This window comes from Athene noctua, chromosome 25 (assembly GCF_965140245.1).
Source record: "Athene noctua chromosome 25, bAthNoc1.hap1.1, whole genome shotgun sequence".
Taxonomy (NCBI): Eukaryota; Metazoa; Chordata; class Aves; order Strigiformes; family Strigidae; genus Athene; species Athene noctua.
The window spans coordinates 2,177,918-2,205,098 of NC_134061.1; the positions used below are offsets into that span (position 1 = coordinate 2,177,918).

Genomic DNA, 27,181 nt, shown 5'->3' on the forward strand with positions numbered 1-27,181 from the left:
GGCCTCGTCCCCCCTCCCCGCGCCCTCATCCCCCCCCTGCCGTGGCCAGCGCCTTGCCAGCGCCCGCCGGGGGGGGGACTTCTCGGCTGTCACAACCCATCTGCGTCGGGGGCAGCGTCTGCCGGCGCCGTAAGTGGGGTTAAACTCGGGGTCACCCCGATCGAGCATCCGAAGTGGGGGGGATCTAGTGGAAGACAACCCCCTCCCACCCCAAAATCCCCCTGCGCCCTGGCACCCCCCGGGGTGGGATGCGGGGGGTGCTGCTCCGGGATGCTGGGAGCTCTGGGGATGCAGCGGAGGGAGGGATAAAAATCATGTCCCCCTCACCCCCCCCATCCCTGTGTGGCTCTCGGGGACAGCACGGTGGTGGCCAGCCGCGGCGGTGGCCCCGTGGCAGACGTGGCCTCGGGGAGCTGCTCCTCAGCTCTTGCTGCAGGTCCTGGCCCTCGCTGCAGCCACAGGGACATGTGGGGACGTGACGGCCGTGACCTGCTGGTGGCCCCGCTCTGGCCGGTGGCCCAAAATCCAGCGCCAGGCGGGTGCCCGGGGGCCATCGACACCCGCGCCGGCAGCCTGAACTCCCCGTGACCTGCTGGGAGAGCGGCCGTGGCCACCAGCAGCACGAGGCCACCCCAGGCACCAGGCCACCCTTTTGGGGAGCCCAGCGCCAGCGGTCCCCGCTGTAATCCTGCCCTGAACACCCCCACGCCTCCACGGGAAACCTGGGGGGTCCCCTAAATCCCTCCAGCACCTGCTGGAGGTGGAGGAAGCAGCATTTTGGGGATAAATCCAGCCCCGTCCGTGCCAGCGGGAGCGTCGTGGTGTGATGCCGAGCCCCGGTGCTTCGGAGCAGCCGCGCTTTGGGCAGGTGGGATTTGGGGCTGGGGGTCCCCTCGCCCCGGCAGAGCCGTGCGGTGCCAACGGCACATCCCGGCCCCTTCCACCTCCATCACACCCCTCCCTCCTTCTCGGCTCCCCCCGCTGCCGCTCGGGCTCACACCGCGCCGGCTGGACCCACGGGCGGCTCCTTTTAACCGGCGGCTGAAATGAAACCGGCTCCGGCTCCTTCCCCCTGACCTATTTTTAACATTTGATTGGATTTTTTTTTTTTTTTCCTTTTTTTTTTCTCTTCCCGCGTGCCGGCCCCGGGTGCGACCGCTGTGTCAGCCCCGTGTCACATCAATTAACGCGCGCGGGGCGTCATTTGTCACTTTGCATTTCCCACAGGCCCCTCGCCGTGCTGCCGCGGTGGCGGTGGGCGCATGCCGGCCTGGGTGTGCCAACCGCGGGATGGGTGCTGCTGACCCTCCTCCTGCCAGGTGTTTTGGGGTGTCTGTCTCTGCGTGATGGGGACCCGACAGCCGGGCCTGCCACCCACTTTGGTGGGATCCCGGTGGTGGGTAGGAGGGTCCCCGGTGGGGCCCGGGACACCTGAGCATGGCCCCCCCGGCCCTGAGCAGCCGGTGCCAACACCTCCACTTCCGTCGCAGGGCCCCCACGGGTATTTTTAACTCCTGGCTCTGCCGTTTTGGCACGCGGCGAGTGTCCGTCCCTGCCGCTGTCCTGCCTCCAGCTGCCTCCCCCAGCCCGTGCCACCCCCCGGGGAAGGATAGGGCCCTCCAGAGCTGCGTCGGACCCTGCAGAACCTGGGACCCAAGGGGAAGGATGAGAACCTGAGGGACAGGATGGGACCCAAGGGGCAGGATGGGACCCAACAGGGCAGGATGGGACCCAAGGGGACGGGATGGGACCCAAGGGACAGGATGAGGCCCTGAGAGCCACGATTGGACCCAACAGGGCAGGACGGGACCTAAAGAGGCAGGATGAGGCCCTGAGGGGCAGGATGGGACCCAAGGGGCAGGATGAGATCCAAGGGGACGGGATGGGACCTAAAGGGGCAGGATGGGGCCCAACAGAGCAGGATGGGACCCTAAGGGGCAGGATTGGCCCCCATGGGGCAGGAACAGGCATCACCATCTCTTCTGTTGGGCTGGAGCATCCTCAGCCCCATCCCAGAAGGGTCCAGCACCTCCTTGTCCCCACGTCACCCGTGTCACAGAGCCCGTGGGACCCCTCCCGTGGCCACGTCCCCGATCGGGGGCTCTCGGGCGGGCAGCGGGGAGGGCGATCTCGCACACGCGTGTGTGCCCGCCGGGGCCGCGTGTTGTCAGAAGCTGTAGCCCGTGTCTCGCCCGCCGTCCCCCCCGCCCGGTCAGCGCACATCACTCCCCGGCCTTCGCCTCCCGCTGACGAAGAGGAAGGGCCGGGGGCCCGAGCCCCGCAGCCCCACGCGCCCCCGTCACGCTAAAGCGGCCAGACAGGGGCTGCAGCCCCCCGGCGCTCCCCAGGGAGCCGCGGCTTTTCACCGAGGATCCGGCTCCTGCTGAAGCAAATTCCCTCGTACAGGAGGGGGGCGAAGGGCCGGTGAGAGGCAGCGGGGGGTGAAACGGGCTCCCCCCGGCCCGACGGGTGCTGGCAGGGAGCGGGGGGGGCCCTGGTACACCCTGTGGACCCCCTCCTGCCCCGCACACACACACACACACCCCCTGCACTGCTCACTCGCACGACGGGGCCTCCTGCGCACACGCTCACGCCAGCGTCCTCGCACGCGTGTGGCGGGGGCCCTTGCACACCCACAGCTGTCCCTGCGCACACCGGCCCCCTCGCACAACACCCCCCCAGCCCCTTGCACACTCCAGCCAGCCCTCTTGCACACCCACCGGCCCCCTTGCACACCCATGTCACACTCATCGATGCTCCTGGGTGCTTCTGCTCCATGCACGGAGGGGATATGGTGCCACCCTGGATACAGTGACACCCTGGGCATGGTGACACCCTGGGCATGGTGACACCCTGGGATCGGTGGCACCCTGGGCTTGGTGGCACCCTGGGCACGGTGGCACACTGGGCGTGGTGACACCCCAGACGTGGTGGCACCCACACAGGTAGGTGGTGGGAAGCCACCCCACGCACGCTGCCACCTCCCAGGGCCACAGCGAGGAAGAGGAGGAGGGACGGGACCCGCGGGCAGGATCCGTCCCGCAGGCGGGAGGCCATGACCGCTCAGTCCCGTGACTCCGGGAGCTGGGGCTTCCAGCGGCACCACCCCAGGGATGGAGCATCGGAAGGGTTGGGGGGGTCCCTATACCAGACCCCTTGTGCCACCCCATGCCAGGGCCCCCCGGGAGCGCGGTGGCGGGGGCGCGGGGGTTGGCGTCGCGGGGCCGAGCACCAGGAGGGTTTTGGATGGCAGCGGCTGGAACGATGTTAATGACTTTTCTTCCTGTTGCTCTCCTTTTACACCGAGGGCAGCTCCGTAACCAGAGCTGCTTCCTTCCCCGAGATTAAGGAGCCGTCTGCTTGGCCCCCCCTCAGCCACTGACACCCCCCTCCATCCCTCGCCGAGCTGCCACCAACGTGTCACCCCCGGCTGGCCCAGGCCTGGGGAAGGGGCAGCACCCATGGGTGGTGCTGAGCATCCTCCCAGCACCGGTCAGGATTCCTCCCACTGAACGGGGAGATGGTTTGAGGGTGCTCAGGGGAAGCCCCACAGCGGGACGGGCTCACCACGGCCCCCCCCACTCCGCTCCCCTCCTTCCCCTCGGGCCCCCCCCATGGGGTTTCCCCCCAGAGCGGGGCCGGGGTGGAGCGTGGCGGCCGCCGAGCGGTTTGGGGCAGGAAAGAGGGGGGGGGGGGGACAGTGTTGGGGCGCGGCGGCGTGGGGAGGACGGGGGCCAAACCCCGCCGCGGTGGGGGCTGAGCCCCCCAAACCACCCACCGCGCAGCTCGGTTCCCCCAGCCCGCTCTGACTCACAGCACACTGCTGGGGGTGTGGAACCAGGCTGCGCTTTTTTTTTTTTTTGGGGGGGGGGGCACGACAGGGTGCTGGGGGTGCAGAAAGGGGTTTTGCAGGGCGAGAGCCCAGGTGGGCTATTGTTGGGGGGGGGGGGGGCTCAGCAGCATCGCTCCGCTCCGGGGTACAGCAGTGAGGCTCCATCTCCCCCTGCACCCAGGGCTGGGTGCGGGCAGGTGCAGGATGCGGCCCCGCAGGGATTGAGGGGGGGGGGGGAACGGAGGGGGGGGTGCACCGGGGGTCCCCCGGGTGGGTGGCAGGTGGCCGGCCCGGCCCGGCCGCGCTGCGGTTTGCATTCATGCCTCCATGAACTTCTCAGCACCGCGCTGCCTTCGAGCAGCAGCGAGATGCAAATTCCTCCGGGGTGGGGGCAGTATTTTTGTTTTTCCCTGAGACCAAATTTAGCCCCCGTGGGTGCCCGGTGCCTTCGCGCTCGTTTTAATAATGAAAACAGGAACAATGCCATTTACTGAGAAAATAACCCCCAAGTTTCCCCCTCGGTCCCCAACAGCCAAATTCCTGACGGAAAGGCAAATCCCCGCAGCGGCACCGGCACCTGCCTGGGGGCTGGGCTGGAGGGGGGCGTGGGGACAGGGGGGCTGGGGACAGGGGACTTGGGGACAGGGGGGCTTGGGGACGGCGGGGCGTGGGGACAGGGGTGCTAGGGGACAGTGGGTCTTGGGGACAGGGGTCTTGGGGACAGCAGGGTCTGGGGACAGTGGGGTGTGGGGATGGGGAGAGCGGGACTTGGGGACAGGGGGGCTTGGGGACAGCGGCGTGTGGGGACAGGGGGGCTTGGACTTGCACCCTGATGGGGTCTGACTCCTGCCCGGTGCCTCAGCCGGGGGTTTGGTCCTGGGATGGGCCCGGGCTGATGTCCAGGAGCGGTGAGATGCAGGATGGACACATGTCACAGCGGTGACAAGGCACAGGGGGTGTCTGGGATAATCCCCCCGCAAAGCCTCCGACCCCCATCCCCTGCCGGTGCTGGAGAGCCCGAGGTTGGGGATGTTCAATCCTGCAGCTGCGGGAGGAGAAACTGAGGCAGGGAGGGGGACTGGGGGTCCTGCCGGGGGACGGGTGCGGGCTCGACGCTGCGGCCGCCCTGGGGAGGGATGTGGGGCAGAGCCTGCGAGGCAGCGAGCGCGGCCCCGGCCCGTGGGGCGGATCCTGCAGCCTGAGCCGCTTCCTCCCCGGCCCCTCTGCGGGTGCCGGTGTCTCGGCGAGCGCCGGAAACCGACCGAGTGGCCAAGAGGGACCGGGGGGGCACGGGGGCCCACACGCTGCCGCCCTCGGCCACCGGCCCCGTGCTCCCGGGGCTTCTCGGATGGGCAAAGCGCCGTGTTGCATCAGCCGGCTGCGGAGGGGAAACTGAGGCACGGGGCTTGAAGAAGGGGCGGGGGGGAATTTGGCCCCGAGGAGGTCCCCAGGGCTTCTGCCCTCCCGGAGGGCCCTGCAGGTGAGGACACCCGGCCAGATTTAGTCGCTGCCCGGCTTTGGGGAGGTTTGGACCCAAATCTTGGTTCTCTCTTGCCGTGGAGGGTTGAGCTCCGGCCGCTTGGCGCAGACACTGTCCCATCCCGAGGGACACGACGTCGGGGGGGGGGAAACCAAGCCCGAATCCCTGAGCTGAGGCTGCCCTGGAGCATCCCCGACACCGGTAGACGGGGCGGTCGGAGGCTGTTCAAGGTGACAGTCAGGACACGGCTCCCCCCTGGCCCTGGAGCCCTCCCTGCGCGGGGACGCGTGTGACAACCATCGCCCCAGGAGTCCTGCTGTGTCTCCCAGGGAGGGCAGTGTCCCCCGGTGTCACTTTACCATGGCGGGAGGGGGGCAAAAGGGGACACAACACTCAAGGACGTGACATCCAGGGGACAGAGCCACGCTGCTTCCCCCACCCTGCCGGATCCCGCTGTCGGCACCATTCGGGACCAGGACCCTCGGGGACGAGGGGGACGTGGGGTGGCGGTGGCAGGTCCCCAGCCTCGGGCGCAGGGGGGATGCTCATGGGCCCAACACCCATCTGGGCGGCCGCGACGGCGGATCTCGCAGGGGTTGGGGGGGCAGGGGGGGGGTGCTGTGCCTGTGAATTTATCCTCGCCGGCGATGGTATAACAGGAATGAATTAGCACGTCGTGACGTCAGGGAGCACATGTGCTGCACCACTTGCTTCCCCCCCCTCTCCTTTAATGAGTTGTTCCCCCCCTCCCTCCATAACCCTCTCCTTTGGCCTTTATTTTTACCTCCTAGAAAGATTTTCTGGAAATTTCCTTATTTTCCTTGTTTATCTTCACTTGGGAACTCGGGGGGGGATTCCTGCCTGATGGGTTGGGGGGGGTGGCAGTGCCCTGGCAGCCTGGGGGTACCCGGGGGGGGGGGGTGGGGTGGTACAGACACAGCTGCCGTGCGCTGCCCTGGGCACAAGCATCACGCCCAGCGGGCAGCGGCTGTGCCAGGGAGGGGGGGTACACGCGCGTGTGTGCGTGTGTTTCTCCGTGTGTGTTTGTGTCCACACCAGGCCAGGGGCGAGCATGGAGGGTGCGTGGGGGGGGGGCTGCAAAAATCCTCCCCCCCCCTTTCCACTGCCACAAGCCCCAACATCAGCCCCTCTCCCCCACTAACTCCTGAGGGATTAGGGACAGGGAGGAGCTGGCAGGGAGCCGGAAAAACAGGAGGGGGGGGACACACACAGCAGCGGGGAGGGGGGGGGGCTTTGCATAGGGATTGAAGCCGGGGGACCCCTCGGAACAATGACACCGGTGAAAAGCCGTCCCGAATGGCTGCTAAGCTGTGTCTGATGGGCCAATACACAACCCCCCCCCTGCGAGACCACCACCGCTCCGGCCGGCCGGGGGGGTCCCCTCCATCCGCCCCCCACGGCCGCAGCCCCCTCCCTGTGCATCCTTAACTCCCCATTTCCTCCCGCCCCACAGCTGGATCCCTCCGTGGGGGAAGCAGAGCTGTTGCCATCCTCCTCCTCATCACCCCCGTCCCCACCCCTGTCCCCATCCCCTCCTGCTGCCCCCCGGGAGGGGGACACCTGCGACGTGGGGCCCAGGGGGGTTAGATGTGGGGTTGGTAGAGACCCACATAAGCCCCTTTCTGCCCCCCCCCCGGCTCTCCACACCCCCCCCCCCAGCCCCAGGGGGGTCCCGCAGGCCTGGCCACATCCCTGCACCCCAGGGCCGAGCCAGGACCCCAGGGAGGGGACACAGGCGCTGGTGGCAGTGTCCCTCGTCCTTCCCCGCCGTGTGGGAGCGACGGGCGCAGGGTGGCACCCAGCCGTCCCCCACCCTCCCGCGGCGCTGCCCCACTGGGAATGGAAAGTATTGACGGGCGCCGAGCTGGGGAGCTGCCAAGGGAAGCGGCCCCCCCGCAGCAAAAATACCTTCGTGATGGCTCCGGGGGACACGGGGACTCCCCCCGGCGCAGCGGGGTCAAGGGCAGGTGCCGGGAAGGCCTGGCCTGGGGGTGGGCACGGAGGGTCTGAGCTCCCCGGGAGCTCGGATCACCCCAAATCCAGCAGAAGGGGAAGGGGCCGAGAACGGGGTGAGCCCCCCCCCGCGGTCCCCGGGTCAGCCTGAGCCGCCTCCCGTGTCTGCTGGGACACCAGAATGTGCGGGGGGGACCCGAAATATCGAGTCTGGGGGTTGCCCTGGTCTCTCCCACACACAGGGCCCACTCACCGCTCGCGGGTTAATTAATGGATTAATTAATGCCCCCCCCGTGCCACCCCAGAGCCCCAAAATACCAGAGCGCGGCCCCCCACCCTGGTGCTCTGGTCACACCACGCTCTGTCCCCGCGTCCCCCCAGAGTGTCCCCGTCCCCTCCCGTGTCCCCACCCCTGACAGTGTCCCACGGCCGCGGCTCCTCCCGCGTCCCCCCTCCCATCTCCCCCCCCCGTGTCCCCCATCCCCTCCCGCCCTCCGTGTCCCCCGTGTCCCCCCATCCCCTCCCCGGGCTGCGCTCCCCGCGTGTCCCGCACCCGCGTGTCCCGCTCCCCGCCTCCCGGCCCGCCCCCCCCCCCCGCCCCGGTGGGGGCCGGCTCCTCGGGGGGGGGATGACGGGGGGGGGCGGAGCTCCCGGCGCGGAGCCGCTTCTTTGGATAAGAGGCGCGGGGCCACGGGGATGGGCAGGTGGAGCGTGTGAGGGCACCGGCAGCGGCACCGGAGCAGCGGGGCAGGGTGGGCCCCCCCCCGCCGCGCCGCCGACAAACCCCCACCCCCTCCGACGGCACTTTTGGGGGCTTTCCAGGTGTTTGGGGTTTTTTATTTGGTTTTTCGGGTTCTATTTTTCTTGGCTTTTTTAAACCCCCTCCCCCTTGGCTTGTCCCGGCTTGCCGCCCCCCCCCCCCCCTTATCCCCATCCCTCCCCCCCCCCCCCATCCGCGGCCGCTGGGCATGGAGGGGGCGGTGGGAGCCCGGTGGGGGGGGCACCGCTGAAACGCTCCCGGCTCCGGGTCCCGGGGCCGCCGGTGGGGCCCCCATGAGCGGCTGAACGGGGCCGGTGCCCGCCCCCCCCGTCCATGGGCGCGCTGGAGCCGGGCACCGGAGCCCCCCGCCCCGCCGCCCCCATGCTCAGCGGCACCTCCAGCTTCGCCAAGGAGCCGCCGGGCCCCCGGGATGCCGCCGCCTTCTACGGTGATGGGGGGGGACCGGAGCCGGGAGTCCCCCCGCTACCCTACGGTGCTCCCGGTAGTTTCAGCGGCCGGTTTCTGGGACCGTGCCCGCCTTACCGGGCCCCGCCGCCTCCCGCCGCCGCTCCGGTCGAGGGTTACGCGGTGGAGGGTTACGCGGGCGCGGAGCTGTACGGGGGTGCGGAGGGCGCTTACACCCCCGGGGCCGCGCCGTTGTGCCCCCGCGCCGGGCCGCTCTGCGCCCTCCCCGGGTACCGGGCGGCCGGGAAGGTGCAGGTGATGCTCAACAACTACCCGCTCTGGGCCAAGTTCCACAAGCACCAGACCGAGATGATCATCACCAAGCAGGGCAGGTGAGCTGGGGAACCGGGGGGTACCGGGGGGGGCACCGGGAGGGGGTACCGGGACAGAGGAGCACCGGGGAGGGCACCGGGAGGGGGTACCGGGACAGAGACCGGCAACGGGACCAGCACAGGGAGCAGCGGGCAGGGGTCCCTGGGCAAGGATACAGGCGGGGGGGGGCATTGGGGATGCTGGTGGTAGGGGGGTGCAGAGAGGGGTGCGGGACAGGTTTGGGGGGGCTGCGGGGTGGGCAGGGGGTGACCGGCACAGTGAGGGGCTGGAGCTTCTTGTCTTGTGTCCCCAAAGGGTGGGAGGTGTTTGTGGGGCCGACTGTGCGAGGTGGAGGGGGGGGGATGTGTAAGAGGGGATCCCCATCCCTGTGGTTTTGGGGGTGATGCCTGTCTGTCTGTGCAAAGGAAAAAAAAAAAAGTAGGGGAGCAAAGTAGATTAGACACACCACACCCCCCCCTCCCCGAGTCTTGTTTTCTCGGGGAGTTGAGACTTGTTGGAAGGAGAAATGGGTCTGGGGGGTGTCCCCCACTGTGTCGGGTTGGGGGTCCGCACCTTCCGCCTCCGGGCAGGGTTTGTTGTGCCAGGAAGGTGGCGGAGATGGTGCCGGGGGCCCGGCGGCGGCGTTATCCGGCCTCGACCCACGGGCCGGATCCTGAGCTCAGCGCCGCAACAAGTAGTGAGAGCCCAGTGCCACCCCCTGAGCGCGGGGGGTGGGTGACACCCCCCTCTGTTTGCTGTCCTCCTTCCGGGATGGAAATCCACCCCCCCTGCTCCGTGGGACAGGCAGAGGCCGGGTGGCCCCCCGCCCCCATGTTCCTGGGGAAGGGGGAACATTTCGGCAACGTCCTGGGTGCCGTTGGTGACACCGCAGCCGGGCACCCGCTGTCCCCTCCGCGCTGGCACCCACCCGGGGTGTTCACAGGCCGGGGGAGGGTTGGGGGATATGTGGGGGGGGGCTGAAGCCCACCCCACCTCTTACCGATACCCCGGTTTGCAGGGGCTGGAGGGGGCCTGGTGTGATACGGGCCCTGGGGGGGTTGTGGAGTCGCCCCGACTTGGAGCGAGGGGGAACCTGAAACGTCGGTGCCCATCGTCACAGTGGGGTGACACGGGGGGGGGCACTCGGGCCCCGGGCTGCAGTTTGGGAGGTCTCAATGTGCTGGGGTGAGGAAGGGAGCGGGAGCACGGTGGGGCAGAGTTTGGGGCTCAGCCCCCTCCGGATCGGGCTCAGGGGCTGCGGTGGCTGCTGAAAATCCCCAACGAGGGGGTGACGGGGCAGCTGGCAGAGACACCCCCCTCCCTCCACCGCATTCCCTGGCCCGGGGGGGGTCTCTTTCTGCCCAGCGTGGGGGCTGCCGGCAGCGACGCTCCGTGTCCTCTTCCCTCGGCCGAGACAGACGGTGTCACTTCGATGCTGAGCCCAACCTGCTTAATGTGTTGGAAGTCTAAACACGTTAGGGCCGCTTGGTTTGCCACGGCCATTCCCGGGCCTGCTGCCCCCCCCCTCCACCCCCCGCCGGCCTTGGGGCCGCTCGGCAGCAAACCGGCACCGGCACGGGTGGGGTGACGCGTCCCCAGCATCGGCCAAGGGGGTGGCGGGGATGCTGGGCCCCCACAAATGGTGGTTTCTCGCCCACCACCGTTCAGGTCCTCCAGGAACCCGCTGAAATCCGCCCCGTGGCTTTTCTCCTTTTTCCCAGCCGTCGTGGCCGGTGCTGGGGCAGTGCCCGTTTCCCCCCCCCCCCGTCTCCCCTCTTCATCAGGGTGGCTCAGGATCTGGTGGTGAGGGTCTGGAAACTGGGGTGCCCCCAAAGACCCGCTGCCCCTCTGGGCTCTGCCACCACCTCGCAGCCTGCAGCTGAGGTGATTTTGGGGGCTGTTTTTCCAGCTCCATCCCCCCCAGGACCGCTCTGCAGAGGGGCTGGGGTCGGGGTGGGGGAATGTGCTCTGTGCCGGGTGGGGGCTCACAGCAAACCCAGCCCGGGGAGACATCAGACTCAGAGCCACAAAACATCCGTTTCCCCCAACCCTGAGCTGCTTTTGCAAAAAATCTGTGTGCAGGGCCGGGCTGCAGCGCTGCTGAGACACAGAAAAAAACCCAAAGCGGGGCTTCGAGGGGGACGGGTGCCCCAAAGCTGGCACCCACCGGGCTGGGGGGCTCTGCGGCAGGACAGGGGTTGTGTCCCCATCCCACTGGCAGCATCCCTGGGGTGCAGCCCCCCCACATCCCCATGGAGAGGAGCCGAGGCCAGGTGGGAGACAGCGGCACCGGGGTGACCCTGGTGGGGCGCTGGGATTTGCCCCCCGGCACCTTCCCTGCCCCGGCTCTGACACGCTGCCCTCCCGCGCCATCCCCCGCTGTCCTGCGCCCACTCGTCCCCAGCAAAAATAATTTCCTCCCGGTTTCCCACGCGGGTGCCCATCCCTCCTCCACCCCCCCACGGTTCTTGGGGCTCAGCCGGGGCCGGATTTCTGCGGAAACCCCCAAGGACTCACCATCACCCCGGCTGCGAAGGGCCTGGGGAATTCCTGCCACGGCGCCCTGCTGCCAAGTCAGGGCTGGCTTTGCCTTTTGGGGGGACACAGGGGCTGGCTTTGCCTTTTGGGGGGACACAGGAGCTGATTTTGCCTTTTGGGGGGACACAGGAGCTGATTTTGCCTTTTGGGGGGACACAGGGGCTGGCTTTGCATTTGGGGACTCAAGGGATGGCGTTGCCTTTGGAGGGGACATGGGGGACAGCTTTGGGGACACACGTGCTGGGTTTGCCACGAGGGTTGGCTTCGGTTTGAGAGGTGCCAGGGGTGGCCGCACATTTGGGGGAACACAAGAGCTGGTTTTATCTTTTTTGGGGGGTTTGTCCGGGCTGGCGGCTGCTGTTCCCGTGTGGGCTGGGCTGGGGTGGCCCAGTGCTCGGAGGCAGTGGTGTAGCCGTGCCGTGCCACCATGTAGCCATGCCACGCACCTGTGCCGTGCCATGCAGCCACGCAGCACCGTGAGGCCACACCGTGTCAGCATGCTGTACCGTGTCACCGTGCCGTACCGTGTCACCGTGCCATGCCATGTCACCGTGCCATGCCATGTCACTGTGCCGTGCCCAGCAGCTGCGTCGTGAAACCACACAGCTGTGCAACGCAGCCACATGGCACCACGCCGCTGTGCTGTGTCACCGTGTCGTGTCACCGTGCCATGTCACTGTGCCGTGCTACTGTGCCATGCAGCCAGGCCATGTCACCTGTGCCAGGCCGTGTCACCGTGCTGTGCTGTGCAGCTAGGCTGTGTCACCGTGCCATGCCAAGCAGCCGTGCCCTGACACCATGCCGTGTCACCGTGCCGTGCCACTGTGCTGTGCCATGCAGCCAGGCTGTGTCACCGTGCCAGGCCATGTCACTGGGCCGTGCCAAGCAGCCTGGCCATGTCACTGTGCCATGCCAAGTAGCTGTGCCATGTCACCGTGCTGTGCCACTGTGCCGTGCCGTGCAGCCAGGCTGTGTCACCGTGCTAGGCCATGTCACTGTGCCGTGTCACCGTGCCATGTCACCGTGCCGTGCCGTGCAGCCGTGCAGTGAGGGCAGGGGGGAGCATGGAGCGTGCTGGGGGGCTGCGCCGATCTCTGCTGTAACCGTGGTTCTTGCGGCCGCTCGGGCTGGGGCGTGCTTGTTGCCGCTGGGAGAGGAGGTGGCTCAGGAAGCTGGCAGCCCCCTCACCCCCCCCACCCAGGGCGCTGCTGGGGGGCCAGGCAGGGCTGGGGGGGGTGCTGCCTGAGAGGGGGCTGCGCTCCTGGCCGCAGGCAGGTTTGCAGGCAGTCCGGCCCTGGATTTTCCTGGGTTCATCCTGGCCCCCCATCCCCGCTGCCTGTGTCCCCCAGTGTCCCCACATCACCTAACTTGACACCCATGTCCCCTGGATGTGCTGGCATGTCCCCATGACCCCTGGTGCCCCTGCCCCATGGTCGCACACCCCGCCCCTCCCGCAGCCCCCCGAGGAGCTGAGGGGTTCACGCAGGAACAAACCTCGGCGCAACCTGGCAGCCAGGAGCCCCTTCCAGCACTCCAAAAACAAACAGGCGAAGGAGGGAGAAACTAGAGGCACCCACCAGTTTTTGGGGTGCACGGCAGGGGTGGGGGTGAATTGGCCAGGGCATCCTGCACCCCGCTATGGGCCCCCCCCCAAACCACAGAGGCCAAACCCAGAGGAACCAAGCGCTGCCCGAGCAGCAGCCCTGGGAGCTCAAGTGCTGGGGGTTTTAAAAATAAACTCGAGGCGTGCAATGGTTTCGGGCCTTACCCCCCACCTTCCCGTGCCCCGGCCGAGCCCTGCGGTTTGCACCGCGGCAGCGTTTGAGCTGTGACTCTCTCTCTGCTCCGCCGGCAGCGCGAGGCTCGGGGAGCCGGGGAACCGCCGGTGTCGGAGCGAGCAAGGTGCAAAAAAAAAAAAAAAACAAAAAAACCCAAAAACCCCAAAAGAACCCAAAACCCAGAAAAAGGCTGTTTTCTTCCTCCCTGCTCCTTGCAGCAGCTCGGGGCTGGTGCAACACCCGGCCTGGCTGCTTGCCCCCGGGCCCAGCCACCGCCTGGTGTGCCGGGAGCGGGTGGCAGCGAGGGCTTTGGCACCCGCAGCGCGGCGAGGCATCGTCCCTGCGAGAGCTCGGCGGGGGCTCGGAGCCAGCGCAGCCCCTCGCTGCCGCCCTTTGATGTGGCTGCAAGTTTTTATCAGTGGCAGGAACCACCTTCCCTCGCCACGGCCGCGGCTCGCTGGCTCCAGAGCAGCTCTGAGCCCTGGCAGGTGCCCGCTCTTGGCGGGCGGGTGGTGGGAAGGGGCCTGCGGGGGCTCGGCCGGGGTACGCGGGATGCTCGGGGCCACCGGCCGGCCTGGCTCTGGGGAGCACGTGCGCTGCTCTTTGCCACGAGCGCTGCTTTCTTTTTCTTTTTTCTTTTCTTTCTTTTCTTTTCCCCTCTCTCTCTCGCGAGGGCAATTTTGAGTCAGCAGCACCCGGCGCGGGCTACGCGCGCTCTTTCCACCGCTCTTTGCATGCTGCTTCCCCTCTGCCCGGGCACTGCCCGCGCCCCGCTTCCTACCCGGTGCCCCCAGCCCCTCACCCGGGTTTAGACCCTCCCTGGTGTGCAGGGGCGGGGTGGGGGGGGCTCGGTTGGGCTCCCTGGTGCAGCAGCCCCCTGAGTGCATCGTGTCATCCCTGTCATGAGCTCACAGGGCTCTGCCTTGGGGCCGGTGGGAAGCTGGGGTGTGCTGGGGACTGGGGTGGCCAGGAGCAGGCAGGGGACCCCCTTCCCGTGCTGGTGGGGAGGAAAATTAACCGCCCACCCCCCCCCCCCCAGCTCCCTGCCAGGGGTGAATCCTGCCGGTGGGCAGCCCCGCTGCCGGCCCTGTCCCTCGCTCCTGCTGGGATGATGCTTCTGGGGAGCAGCCCCCCCCACCCCCCACCCCCTTACTGCCCAAACCCGGCCTGGACACGGGGACAGGCACAGGGGGAGATGGAAGCCCCCAGCCCCACACAGGACCCTCTCAGCTGGGTGAGACTTTCGGGGGGGGGGGCGCTTTCGGAGAAGTTCCATCACCCGCTTTATGAGAAACGCCGGCACTTCGAGGAAATAGGGAGGGCGAACCCAGCCCCCCCCCCAACCCCCCCCCCCCAGCCGCCCCCCACCTTCACCCACCAGCTGCCAGCAGACGGGAAGCGGCACAGCCCACGGGAGGGAGGGGGACGGGGGTGTCTTCCCCCAGAGGGGGTCAGGATGATTTCCCTCATCACCCCACGTGTATCTCACGCAGACAAAGCTGGAGGCAGGGCTGGGGGCCTCTCCGTGTCCCCCATGTTGGTGTTGAGGGGGAGGCTCCATCCTGCTCCCCACCAGCGGTGGCTCGTTAACGTGGGTGACATTAACGGGGCGGCCGGCGCAGCGGGGTCGGGGCTGCTGGCGGGGACGGGGACAGGTTCCAGCTCCGGCTGCGGGTGCCAAAATGCCAAAATGCTGCAGTTGAAGAGCTGAGGTCTGCCGGGGGGGGGGGGGCGGGGGCTGAACCAGCACCCCTGGCCACAGCTCAAGGCCCCGCTGCAAACCTGGGCTGGCAACTGGGGCTACTGGGGCCGGTGATGGTAAAGGAGGGCCTGAACTTGGAGAGGGGAGGATGTCGGCTCGCCCACCTCAGGGCTGGAGTTTGGGTCCCCCCTCCCCGGGTGTGTGCCGGGGGGGACAGCGGGGTGCAGCTCCATGGTGGGGGGGTGGCAGCTGCAGCCCCACGGCCACAGGGTCCCCCCCGGCCGTCCCGTCCTGTCCCCTTCCTGCCCTTGGCGCAGGCTGGCGCCCAGCCTGAAATAGCAGTGGTGTTGGTTTCCGATCCGGAAGGTGCTTGGGGAGGGGGAGGAAGATACCGGGGCGGGGGGGGGTAAATCAGCCCTGAGAGCATCCCCCCAGCTGCTGGGGTCAGTCAGCTCCTCACGGGCACCCAGCCGGGCACAGGGAGGGGGAGAGTGTGTGTGGGCATCCCACTGCCTCTGTTTCCCCATCACCCCTCCCCACCCCGTGCAGGCCTTTGTGCCAAGGGGTAAGAGTGGAGGGGGTGTGTGTGTGTGTGTGTGTGTGACAATGTCCTGTGTCCCCTCCCCAGGCGCATGTTCCCGTTCCTCAGCTTCAACCTCTCGGGGCTCAACCCCGTGGCCCACTACAGCGTCTGCGTTGACGTGGTGCTGGTGGACCAGCACCACTGGCGCTACCAGGGCGGCAAGTGGGTGCAGTGTGGCAAAGCCGAGGGCAACATGCCAGGTACAGCCACCCCCCCGATCCCCCAATCCCCTTCCTCCTCACGGTGCCAGGCAGCGGGGGAGGGACACACCCCATCCTTGCTGCCCCCCCAACCCCTTTCTTTCTTTCTTCCTTTCCCCAGGGAACCGCCTCTACCTGCACCCCGACTCGCCCAACACGGGCGCGCACTGGATGCGGCAGGAGGTCTCCTTCGGGAAGCTGAAGCTCACCAACAACAAGGGCGCATCCAACAACGTCAGCCAGGTAAGGCTCCTCTCTCTGGGCCGTGATGGGTCCCCGTGGGCCCCCCGACTTTGACTGCCCACGACGCCCCCCCCCCCAGATGATCGTGCTGCAGTCGCTGCACAAGTACCAGCCCCGGCTGCACGTGACGGAGGTGAAGGAGGGCGAGGGCGAGGAGGTGTACCCCTCCCCGCACACCCACACCTTCGCCTTCCCCGAGACCCAGTTCATCGCCGTCACAGCCTACCAGAACGCCGACGTGAGTATGATACACAACCCCCCCCCCCCAAATACCCCCCACCCCGACAAGCACAGGAACCCCAGCAACTCCCCCAGCATCCTCCCAGGGCCGCAGAAACCACTGCTAAGCCCCAGCATCACAGCAGCCCCCAGAACCCCCCCTCAGAGCAATGCCCCCAGCACCCTCTAAGGTCCCCAGCACCAGGGAAACCCCAGTGGTCCCCCCAGTCCCCCCCCTCTGCCAACACCCTTGTCCACAGCATCCCCGCAACACCTGGTACCCCCCCACATCCCCTCAGCATCCCAGTAACCTCCCCCCAGATCCTTTCAGCATCCCAGTAGCCCCCCCGCCCAGTACCCTCTGCATCCCCTCAGCGCCCTGCAGTTCCCCCCCCCGCCAGCATCCCATCAGCATCTCAGCGATCACCCCATTCCCTCCCCCCCCCCCCCCCCGAGTGTGGCTGAGCCCCACGGGTGCTGAGGTGGGTGTCCTGGGACTTGGGGTGCGGGGGGAAGCTGCTTGAGGGAAAAGAGGGGACATCGCTGGAGGAGGTGAGGGGGGGGGACAGGCTGGCAGCAGCTCCATGCCCCCCCCCTCAGATCACCCAACTGAAGATCGACCACAACCCCTTCGCCAAAGGCTTCCGGGATAACTTTGACTCGTGAGTGTGTGTGTCCCCCCCCCAACCCTCCCGCTGGTCCCCCTCCTCCGCCACTGCCCCACCTGGCAGGAGGGCACCCCCCCCACTCCCACCCTGTCCCCCCCCAGGATGTACACGGCCTCGGAGGGTGACCGCCTCACCCCATCTCCGCCGGAGGGTCCCGGCTGCCAGCAGCTCCTGCCCGCTCCCCGCTTCCAGCCCTTCCTGCCCGAGCAGTACCCGCTGCCCCCCGGGCGCTTTTTCAGTGGGGAGCGGGGGGCTCCGCTGCCGCTGCCCCCCAAGGACCCCCCACGCTGGTACTTCACCCCCCAGCAGCCACCCGCCGCCGGGGCGCTGGAGTACGGCGGCTACGAAGGGGGGTACGGGGGGGGCAAACTTGTGCCCTACGGGGTGAAGCCCTTTGCCCTGTCACCTAGCCCCCACCCTCCCCTCCCTTACTACCCCGAGGGGCCGGGGGGGTTCGGGGCAGCGGGGGGCTGGAGCCCCGGGCAATACGGCCCCAAGGGCAGCCCCGGGGCTCTGGGCTGGTACCGGGAGCCCCGGGAGGACAAGGGGAAGGAGGCGGAGGGCTGGGCCCCCGAGCCCCCCGCCGCCACCTCGGGAGACTCCTCGGACTCGGGGCTGTACGAGTGCAAGCGGCGGCGGGTGTCCCCGTACCCCTCCAGCACCGAGAGCTCCCCCCCGCCCCGCAACGGGGACCTCTACGACAAGGACCCGGGTGCCGACGGTGGCTACTACGGCTTCTACGGCAACTAACCCCCCCCACTCCGGCTCCACGCACCCCAAGACGACGGGAGCTGGGTGTGAGGGGTCCTGTGTGTGTGCGTGTGTGTGTGTGTGTGTGTGTGTGTGTGTGTGTGTGTGTGTCCCCATTTCACACCTGGGAAGACTTGAGTGGAGCGGGGGGGGGGGGGGGGGGTCGGGTGGCAACCAGACAATCAGCCCCCGGTGCCACCCCGGTAGGGCCATGGGGGTGAGTTGGGAGGGGACAGGGAGAGGGGGAGATGCTTTTTTTTTTTTTTTCTCCTGTCGTCATTGGTTTTTAAGGTGGGGGGCGGGGGGGGGGGGGGGGGTTAATGCCGAAGTATTTATTGAGCCCCCGCGGGCAGCAGCATATCTCGCAATAAAGGGGACGCTGTGAGGCACGCGGCTCTTTGCTCTCCTCTGCGGACAGGTGGGAGGGAAACTGAGGCACGGGAGGGGGGCGAGGGGGGGGCTATGGGACTCATGCTCCCCCTGGGAGCAGGGTCCTGAGCCCCAGAGCCGGGGGGGGGGGGGGGCGGGGGGGGGAAGGAAACTCTGCACACCCCAGCTCTTTGCAACCTTTATTAGAGCAGCCCCTGTGCCCAGCCGGGGGGGGGTGTCAGAGGGCTCTGCCCGCCTGCGGGCACCCCGCGACCCCCTGCTGCCCCCCCCCCAGCCAGCCAGGGACCCAGGCACCCTGTGCCCCCCAGGGGCACCACCAGCCCCTGCCCCACGGGCCCCAGCCAGCCCCAAGGCTCTGCCCTGGGTCAGGGAGCCGGGGGGGGGGGGGGGGGGGGGGGAAGCACTGCCTGTGCCCCCTCCCCCGCCTTGCCCCCTCCCTTTTATATCCCAGTTTTGCTTTAACACTGGCAAAACGACTGGGGGAGAGGGGGGGCACCGCACCCCTCGTGCTGGGGGGACCAGCCCCGCTGCTGTGATGAGCTGGGGAGGGACTCAGCACCCCGCAGGCGGGGGGGGGGGGCGGGGGGGTCGCTACCAGAGCACCGCGCTGTCGAGGTGGGCGAAGCCGGGGTCCAGGCGCAGCTTCCAGTAGGTGTTGTTGGTCACCCACGACTCCTTGCCGTTGGCATCTGTCAGCCGCCTGGGGACGGGGGGGGGAACGGGGGGGGGAACGGGGTCACATCTGCGCTGCCATCAGACCCCCAGAGGGGTCTCCCCTATTCCCAGAGAGCCCCGCATCCCCCTGAACCACGGGCTGCCCCTGTGCCCTGTGTGCTGCCCCGTACCCCAGCCCTGGGAGCCCCCCCCAGGCCCCCCCAGCCCTGGGACCCCCCCTGGCGGTGCCGGACCTGAAGAAGCGAGCCTGGTGCGCGATGTTGTTCTCCTCCATGACCCGGCGCCGGTCGCGCTGCAGCTGCTCGATTTGGCGTTTCTGCGTCTCGGCCGCGGGCACGTTGCCTTCCTCCAGGTACCTGGGCGGGGAGGGGGCACAGACATCGCTGGGGTGAGCTGGGCAGCCCCAGCGTCATGTCCTCCTCCCAGAATCCCAGACCCATCCGGGCTGGGAAAGTCCTTGCAGCTCCTCCAGCCCAACCATGAGCCTCCCCCTGACCCTTCCCAACTCCCCCAGATCCCTCAGCGCTGGCTCAGCCCGACTCTTCAACCCCCCCAGGGATCCCGGGGACTCCCCCCTGCCCTGGGCAGCCCATTCCAACGCCCAACAGCCCCTTCTGCACAGAAATCCTTCCTCAGAGCCAGCCTGACCCTGCCCTGGGCAGCTTGAGGCCATTCCCTCGGGGCCTGGCGCTGGGGCCTTGGCTCCAGAGACTCATCCCCCCTCTCTGCCCCCTCCTGGCAGGGAGTTGCAGAGGGCCAGGAAGTCTCCCCTCAGCCTCCTCTTCTCCAGACTGAACCCCCCCAGTTCCCCCAGCCGCTCCCCAGCAGACCTGTGCTCCAGACCCTGCCCCAGCTCCGTTGCCCTTCTCTGGCCACGCTCGAGTCATTCAATGGCCTTTTTGGGGTGAGGGGCCCAGAACTGAACCCCCTCAGCGAGGGGCGGCCTCCCCAGTGCCGAGCCCAGGGCTCAGATCCCTTCCCTGTCCCTGCTGGCCACGCCAGGGCTCACACAAGCCAGGATGCCGTTGCCCTCCTTGGCCCCTGGGCACACTGCTGGCTCCTGTCCAGCCGGCTGGCTAACCCTGCCGGGGTAGACAGGAGGGAGCAGCCCCTCCCCGGTGCTGGGGTGCTGCTCACCGCTGGTCGGGGCGCAGGCGGGTGTCGGTGGAGGGCAGGACCCGCCGCAGGTCGGGCGTGAGCTCGTTCAGCTCCAGGGCGAACTGGGTGAAGCCGTAGTTCTTCTCATGGTCACGGGGCATGGGGTCTGCAGGAAGGGCGGGGGGAGAACAGTGATGAGACCCCCCCAGAATGGGGGTATCCCACCACCCATACCCAACGTGTGGCCCCCCCGGTCCTTACTGGCTCTCCAGACGCACTGTCCCGGCGCTGGCCCCCGGTGCAGCCCCTCGTGCCACTTGCCGGCCAGGCGCTCCACCACCGTCCCGCCGCGGGTCAGCACGGCCCCCTGCACCTCGTTGGCCCCCGAGCCCCAGTACCGAGCCTGCGGCCAGAGAGGGCTGGGCGGGATGGGTGGGGCTGGGGCGGGGCCGTGGGGAAAGGGCGGGGCCCTGAGTGAGGGGCGGGGCCACTGGGAAATGGGTGGGGGCGCTGGGAAATGGGTGGAGCTGAGGAGTGGAGTCATTGTGAAAGGGTGGGGCCGTGAGAGGTGTGGACACGGGGAAGGGGCGTGGCTATTGGGAAAGGGTGGGGGTATGAGTTTTGGGGCGGGGTCACTGGGAAAGGGGCATGGCCATTGGGGAAATGAGCTGGTCTATTGGGAAATGGGCATGGCCATTGGAGAAAGGGGTGTGGCCATTGGGAAAGGGTGGGGCTATTGGGAAAGGGGTGTGGCCATTAGGGAAATGGGGTGGGATGACAACAACATGATCTTGAATATGTAGATAAAGGGGGCAGGGTCACACCCAGATGGGCGTGGCCAGGCTACAGCGATCCCGATGAGGGCGGAGTCAGGAGCGCGTGGAAGGGCGGGGCTATGGGGTGGGACTAAGGGGCGTGTCCAGGGCGGGTCTGGGGGCAAGGTCGGGCCGCACCTTGCAGAAGGTGATCTTGCAGTGGTAGGAGGGGTCGCGGGTGTTGCGGATCAGCACCTCCCCGTAGTGCTCGATCCAGCGCGGGCCGCTGAGGACGTTGTGGATGCACGTCGTCACCTTGTTCCACTCAAAGTGGTCCCCGGTCCTGCGGGCACGGCCCCACCGTCGGCTGGGGGAGGGCGGGAGGGGCGGCACCGTGGCGGCGGCAGCCGGGGCGGGGGGGACGGACAGATAGAGACAGACAGACAGACAGACAGACGGGACCTGTCGGGGTCTCACCTGGGCAGCTGGACGTTGACGGTGCCCACGGGGACAATCTCCAGGGATTTGCCCCAGAATTTGTTCTTCCACCTCATGTCTGGGCGAGGTAGAAAAGTGGGGGGGTTGAGAAGTGGTGACACCCCCCCCTCACCCCCCTCGTGCGTCCCCAACGCCCTCCCCAGCACCCACCTTGCCAGAAGATGAAGTTGTCGGACTCGGCGTGGCAGGCGGAGATGGGAGGGTGGTGGCAGACCTGGAGGGAGGGCGAGGGATGTGCCACGGCCTCAGGCGGCCCCGTGTCCCCGTCCCCGTCCCTGTCCCCGTCCCCACCTGCTCGCTGATGAAGCGGAACCCGCGGTCGGGCCGCACGCACTCGTAGGTCTCGCCCAGCACCGGGTTGAAGGGTTTGCTGCCCGCCCGGTAGTAGGTGGAGGCGTAGGCAGACACCGCGAAGGCGGCCACGTAGACCTGTCCCCGCAGCCACCGCGCTGTCACCACGGCAAAACGGCGCCCAGAGGCCCCCTCCGCCCCCCTCGGCCGTGCCCATTGTGGGCCCGGTGTCCCCCGACACCCCCCCCGCCGTGGGTCCCTCTGACCCTGCACCCCTGCTGCTCCCACGTGTCCCCTGAGCTCCCCCGTGCCCCCTAAATCCCCAAACTCCCCGTGTCCCTCCGTGTTCTCGGGCTCCCCCCAAGACCCCTGAGTCCACCCTGGCCCCGAGCCCCCCCATGTCCCCCGAACTCCTGCTACCCCCGTGCCCCTCCAGCTTCCCTGTGTCCCCAGCGCCCCCAATCCTTGAACTACCCGTGTCCCCCAAGCCCCCCCCCAAGCCTCAAACTCCACGTTTCCCCCCAAAATCCCTTCGTGTCTCCCAAACCCCCAACCTTCCCGACCCTCCCACATCCCCTGTGCCCTCGACCTCCCCGTGCCACTCCCGCCTCCAAAGTCCCCTGACCCCCCCCCGAGCCCCCCCGTGCTCCCACAACCCCCGCGTCCCCCAAACCCCCCCAAATCCTCAACCTCCCCAAGTCCCCCCGTGTCCCTCAACCCCCCGACCTTCCCACGCTCCCCACGTCCTCCACATCCCCCGTGCCCTCGACCTCCCCGTGTTCCCCCCGACCCCCCCCGACCCCCCCCCGCTGACCAGGCGCTGCCGGGGGTCTCGGGCGCGGCTGGCGCGGTCCAGCAGCGCGCTGTACTCCAGCTCCTCGCAGAGCCGCTGGAGCGTGTTGAGCGGCTCGTTGAGCTGCACGGGCAGCGCCACGCGTGACAGGTCCTTCCCCACGCTGCTCCGCAGCAGCCCCCACAGGCTCACGTCCCCCGGAGGCGCGGGGGGGGCGGGCAGGCAGCTCCGCCGTCGCGGGTCCGGCCCCGGTAGCTCCAGCGGCGGCTCCACGGGCACCCCCGGCCCCTCCGCTCCTGCCGGGAATCGGGCGGTGGGGTGGGAATCGCCGACCCCCAAACCCCCGGCCCCCTCACACCCCGTTACCTGTCGGGGGGCGGCCCGGCCCCCCCGGCTCGGCCGCGTCCTCGCAGGCGCTGGTGGTGGCCTCGCTGATGCACGACTCGTCGTCCGAAGGCTGGGGAGGGGCAGGGGACCGTCGGCGGATTTGGGGGGGGGGGCCAGGGCGGGGTGTCTGGGGGTTACCCCAGCAAGGGGGGCTGTACAGGGCAGGGCCCCCCCGGGAGGATGGGATGAGCCGCGGGTGCCTGGGATGGGCTGGGGGCGGTGGTCAGGATGGGGAGGGGGTGGTGGGGCAGCAGGAGAGGGGAGCAGGGGAGGGGGGGGGCCACCAGTAGCACTTGGCCCCCACCACCGGGCTCAGAGACTGCAGAGACCTTGAGCACCTGGATAGAGAAGATCAGGGGGACTGGGGGGGGGCGATACAGGGGCTGGGGGGGGACAGGGGGAGCGGGGTGGGAGTGGGGGGCAGCTCCCAGGCCGGCTAATGGGAAGGGGACAGGGTAGAGAGAAGGAAGAGATGAACCCAGAGCAACAGTGGGGGGGTGAGAGGGTGGCAGGGGGGGTCTGCAGAGCCCCCCCACCTTGTCAGGGCCCCGTCCCCGGCCGAAGCCCCTCCCCACCTCGTTCTCAGAGGAGCTGGCGGAGAGGAAAACCTCGCAGGCGTCGAAAAACTCGGTGTGCGAGTCGGCCAGCGAGACGATGCTGCGGTTGGAGAGCTGCTGCTCCCGGCCCTTGGCTGGCAGCGCCTCCGGCTGCGGGGACAGACACCGCCTCAGCACCCACCCCCCCCCGCCCCAGGAGGACCACCCGGGCCCCCCAACCCCTCCCGGCCCCCCCTAACCTCATCGGGGTGCAGCGAGGCGAAGGAGTCCAGGGTGGTGTCGGAGGAGACGGAGAGGGAGTGGAAGCGGCGCAGGGCGGCCTGTGAGGGGAGGGGGAGGCTGAGCTGAGGCCCCTGCCCCCCCCCAGCGTGTCTCCCCTCAGTCAGTATGGGGCTGACGGGGAGGGGGGGATCACCCCACTGCTGCCCAGGCACTCAGCACCAGGCTCAGACCCTGCCAACTCACTGCACCCACCGACACCCTAACAGCAGCCCTGGCGGGCCCCAAAGCCGGGGGCAGCCCCCGCCCGGCCCCCTGCGCTCCCTCACCCCGGTGTTACCGGCACCGCCCGGGCGCGGGGCTGAGCGCCGCCGGTCCAGCGCCTGCCGCATCTCCTCCAGCCGGGCCCTCTCGGCCACCAGCGCGGCCACCACGCTGCTGAGCGAGCCATGCACTGCCGGGAGACAGGGGCAAGGGGGGGGGGGGGTCAGGCTGTGGGACGGCACCCCAGCACCTGCCCTGCCACTGCCGGGACCCGCCGTGGGGCTCAGCACCCCACACACACCCCGCCCCATCCCACCTTTCTGGGCCAGGACCCAGAAGCTCCTCTGCAGTTGGCTGTACTCGGGGGGGAGGCCGAAGGGCAGCTGGCTCTGGGATGGCTCCAGGTAGCGCGAGAGGTTGGGGACGGAGCCGTGCAGGCGGCCCACCTTGGGGGGGGACGGGACACGGGGGGGTCAGCGGGGGGACCCCGGGGGCTCTGTCCCCGGGCAGCAGCTCAGCTGGGGGCAGGCAGAGCCCGGCGGGACGCCCGCTCCCCCTCACCCTGCCGATGGTGTCATCTTTGGCGAAGCTCTGGGTGCACCAGATCTTGGTGGTCCTCCTGCCCTTCTTGGGCCTCTCCGTGGCAGCCGAGGGCTGGAAGCGAGGGGAAGGGGCTGGAGCCAGACCCTCCCCAGGAAGGGCTGGGGGGGCCGCTGGGCGATGCTCAGCCCCACGCCCGCCGCCGTCCCGCTCACCTGGCTGCCGGAGATGAGGGGGGCCGAGGGGATGCGGTGCAGGGCCTCCAGGCTCTGCAGCATCCCAGTCAGCTCCTGCAGCTTCGCCTGGCACTCCGACAGCTCTGCCACGGGCACAGGGCGAGCCTGGTCAGGGGGGGGGGACAGGGCACACCCCCCCCCGCCGCCTCGGGGATCCCCTCCCGCCCCTGCTCACCAGCCGAGCAGCGCTCCAGCCCCTCGCTGTCCTTCAGCCAGGCGTTCACCTTGTCCCGGGAACTGGCGAGGGTGGAGAGGGCAGGGGCACTGCCCGAGGGCAGGATCCGCGTCCACGGGCCCTGCAGCAGGGGAGAAGGGCACCCCCGGGGCTGCTGTCAGGACTTCCACGCCCAGACGCTGCCCCGTATCATCAGCCCGAGGTGTCACCCACCTGCGCGTTGGGGGGGTTCCTCCCTATGGGCCCCCCCCGGGGGCAGGGCTCGGGCCTCTCGCCCTGGTGATGGGAGCAGAGGCTGCTCACCCAGCTGGCAAAGAGCTCTGGGGACTTGATCTGTGGGACGGGGGCAAGTTGAGGTGGGGGGAACCGGGGGGGGGGACACACAGACACAACCCAAAGCCCCCAGCCCCGGCTACAGCCCCCCCCCCCCCAGCACCTTGAGGTGGTAAATGTTCTCCTCCGTGTCCAGGTCGACTCGCTGCGCCTTCTTGTTGACGGACATGACAGACTGACGGATGTCGATGGCTCCGTGCAGTTTGCCCTTGAGGACCTGGGGGAGCCCCGGGACCCCTGTCAGGGTGAAAACCCCCTTTTCCTCATGGGGGTCATGGGGTCTCTCCCCCACCCTGAACCCACGGGGCGGCTGCACGGACACAACCCAGCCCCACACTCACGTCCTGGAGCGTGGTGGCATATTTCAGGATGCCGTTCTCCAGCACAAAGTACCTCTGGGGACAGAAAGGGACGATTGTTGCGAGGGGGGGGGTGTCTGTCAGAGACCACTCCCTGCACCCCCCTATCCAGGGGCCCAAAAGGCGCCAGGGCAGGGAACAGCACCCAGGGCCGGGCACTGCACCCAGGACCAGGCACGGCACCCAGGACCACCTGGGCGATGGCTCCCGGTGCCCGTTACCTTGTGCCAGCCCTTCAGGGGCCATTTCCTCTTCTTGAGCAGGTAGCCCTCGTGCCGCGGTGGCTCCCGGCCGGGGCTGCCCCGCGCATGCGGCTCCTCCACCACCTCCCAGCTCTCCGAGCCCTGCGGGGACGGGGTTCAGCGCAGGGGTCCCCCGACACCGGGAGCAGGTAGGGTGTTCCCCCTCTTGTCCCCGGGTAGGGACACTTGGTGCCCCCAGGAGATGGGGCACCTCTGCATCACCCTTCTTAAAGTGGGGTGAAGCCCCCCGAGGCCTCACGGCACCTCCAGGCCAGCCTGTGGGCACGAGATCCCACTGAACACCCCCCCCCCCCCAATCCCAGAGCCCCCCCCAACCTGCTGAACGCTGCTGTGCTTGGAGGACACGGTGCTGTTGGAGCGTGACAGGGCCCTTTTCGGAGAGGACGGGTCCTTCTCGTGGCTGCCCATGGCTGGTGGAGTGGAGGGGGCTGGGGGGGGGGGGCAGGCCAAGCCCCCCCCTCTCCTGTCCGAGCTGCGGGGCTGGGGAGTCTGAACTTGGCCGTCACGGCCCGAGTGGTGGGAGCCACTGCGAGGAGGGGACCCCACGTCAGGGAGCACAAGGGGGGGGCCACCACTCACCCTGCCTGCAGTTTTCCTGCCCTGCCTGACAGAACAAGGGGTAGGGGGGATCCTCCCGGCCCCCCCCGGGAGCGGGGAGCCTCGCACGTGACTACGCCTGGGGCCCAGAAGCTTCCGTGTGAGATGGAGCCTTCGACCCACCCAGCCTTATCGCGCCTCCGCTGCCCGGCCCCCCCCCCGGCAGGTCCAGAGTCCGCTGCTCCGTCACCCCCGGGACGCGGCGCCATGGGGCAGCCCCACGGCGGGCACAGCCAAGAGGGTGACCCGGGGTACAGAGAGTGGGACCAGCCCGGGTCCATCCCAGCACCCCTAAACCGGGACATGTCCCCCCCCACCCCCCCTCCAAACCCCAACCTTTGCCCTTCACAGTTACAGGAGGGGGAAACTGAGGCACAGGGCAGCTCCCCCCCCCTCCCCTTCCCGCCTCGCCAGCCCCCCCCCAGCTCTGACCCTGCCCGGGTACCCAGGCGGCCCGGCCGCTGCTGTAGGACCGGTCCTGGGATAACCCGGGAACGGCGGCCAAGCCCCGGCACCGGTAACCACGGCACCGCGGGGGGATGCGGGGCGGGGGGGGGCTCCCACCGCAGCCCGGACCCCCTCTCGCCCTGCCCAGCTCGGCAACGAGCAGAGACAACCCCCCCACACCGGGGGGTTCCCACACACCCCCAACCCCCCCCAAAGCACGGGAGCGGTGCTGGGCCGGGGGTCCCGGGGGTCCCCGGTCGCCCCCTCTGCCTGCAGCCCCCACCGGAGTGGGGGGCAAAGCCCCTGCGCGCCCCGGACAGGGCACGGGCACGACCCCCGGCAGCGCGGGGGACAGCCCCCCAACACACTGCCACTCCTGCGTGGGGCAAAGCCCACCCCCCCCTCCCACCACCCTCCCCCCCCCCCCCCGTGGGGCAAAGCCCATCGCCGTGTCCCCCCGCCTGCCCCACGGAGGTGCCACCCCCCCCACCCCCCGCCCCCGGAGCAGCGGGGACCGGATCCGGCTGCCGGCGGCCGCGGAGCCCTGGCGGGGAGGAGCGGGGGGAGCGCGGGGCTCCCCCCTCCCCGGGCCGGGTCCCCGGTGCTCACCTGGGCGGGCGGCGGGCGGGCAGCCGGGGCCGGTCGCATCCTGCCCGGCGGCTGCAGGAACCGGAACACGGAAGGAGGCGGGAGGCGCCGGCCCGGAGCCGCTCGGCTCTGCCCCCTGCACCGTGGAGGACCGGAGCCGCCAGCACCGGGGGGGAGGCCCTCGGGACACCGGGACCCCCCCCGCCTGCCGC

General features: G+C 69.1%; 2 protein-coding genes across 3 annotated transcripts; one reads left to right on the forward strand and one right to left on the reverse strand.

The window, feature by feature from the left end:
- The first annotated feature begins 8,271 nt into the window (after window positions 1-8,271).
- TBX21 (T-box transcription factor 21) lies at window positions 8,272-17,586 on the forward strand. Its single transcript, XM_074926485.1, has 6 exons — window positions 8,272-8,843; window positions 15,470-15,624; window positions 15,746-15,867; window positions 15,947-16,105; window positions 16,687-16,748; window positions 16,856-17,586. The coding sequence occupies exons 1-6, from the start codon at window positions 8,380-8,382 to the stop codon at window positions 17,502-17,504; spliced, it is 1,611 nt and encodes a 536-aa protein (XP_074782586.1). The 5' UTR covers window positions 8,272-8,379; the 3' UTR covers window positions 17,505-17,586.
- Window positions 17,587-18,293: 707 nt separating this feature from the next.
- Window positions 18,294-27,125, reverse strand: OSBPL7 (oxysterol binding protein like 7). Of its 2 annotated transcripts, none has more exons than XM_074926484.1 (23): window positions 26,991-27,125; window positions 25,653-25,863; window positions 25,296-25,418; window positions 25,057-25,110; window positions 24,819-24,932; window positions 24,596-24,715; window positions 24,383-24,503; window positions 24,187-24,290; window positions 23,993-24,085; window positions 23,748-23,877; window positions 23,497-23,621; window positions 23,188-23,268; window positions 22,967-23,098; window positions 22,371-22,461; window positions 22,026-22,300; window positions 21,212-21,349; window positions 21,071-21,134; window positions 20,900-20,978; window positions 20,621-20,765; window positions 19,929-20,070; window positions 19,707-19,833; window positions 18,803-18,925; window positions 18,294-18,594 (listed from the first exon to the last, which is right to left on the reverse strand). In XM_074926484.1, exons 2-23 carry the CDS (start codon window positions 25,743-25,745, stop codon window positions 18,486-18,488), a joined length of 2,583 nt encoding a protein of 860 aa, XP_074782585.1. In that variant the 5' UTR covers window positions 25,746-25,863; window positions 26,991-27,125; the 3' UTR covers window positions 18,294-18,485. The 2 variants fall into 2 exon arrangements, with proteins under 2 accessions (XP_074782585.1, XP_074782584.1); XM_074926483.1 differs by having other exon boundaries at window positions 20,621-20,789.
- Window positions 27,126-27,181: the final 56 nt, after the last annotated feature.

Excerpts from the sequence above, each read along its gene's own strand:
- TBX21 (XM_074926485.1), top strand. The coding sequence starts at position 8,380 with ATGGGCGCGCTGGAGCCGGGCACCGGAGCCCCCCGCCCCGCCGCCCCC. Across the intron at positions 15,625-15,745 it reads AGCCGAGGGCAACATGCCAG|GGAACCGCCTCTACCTGCAC; the intron begins GTACAGCCACCC and ends TCCTTTCCCCAG. Across the intron at positions 16,106-16,686 it reads CAGCCTACCAGAACGCCGAC|ATCACCCAACTGAAGATCGA; the intron begins GTGAGTATGATA and ends CCCCCCCCTCAG.
- OSBPL7 (XM_074926483.1), bottom strand. The coding sequence starts at position 25,745 with ATGGGCAGCCACGAGAAGGACCCGTCCTCTCCGAAAAGGGCCCTGTCA. Across the intron at positions 24,291-24,382 it reads GCTGGAGCGCTGCTCGGCTG|AGCTGTCGGAGTGCCAGGCG; the intron begins GTGAGCAGGGGC and ends TGCCCGTGGCAG. Across the intron at positions 21,135-21,211 it reads TCCGCTTCATCAGCGAGCAG|GTCTGCCACCACCCTCCCAT; the intron begins GTGGGGACGGGG and ends CCCTCCCTCCAG.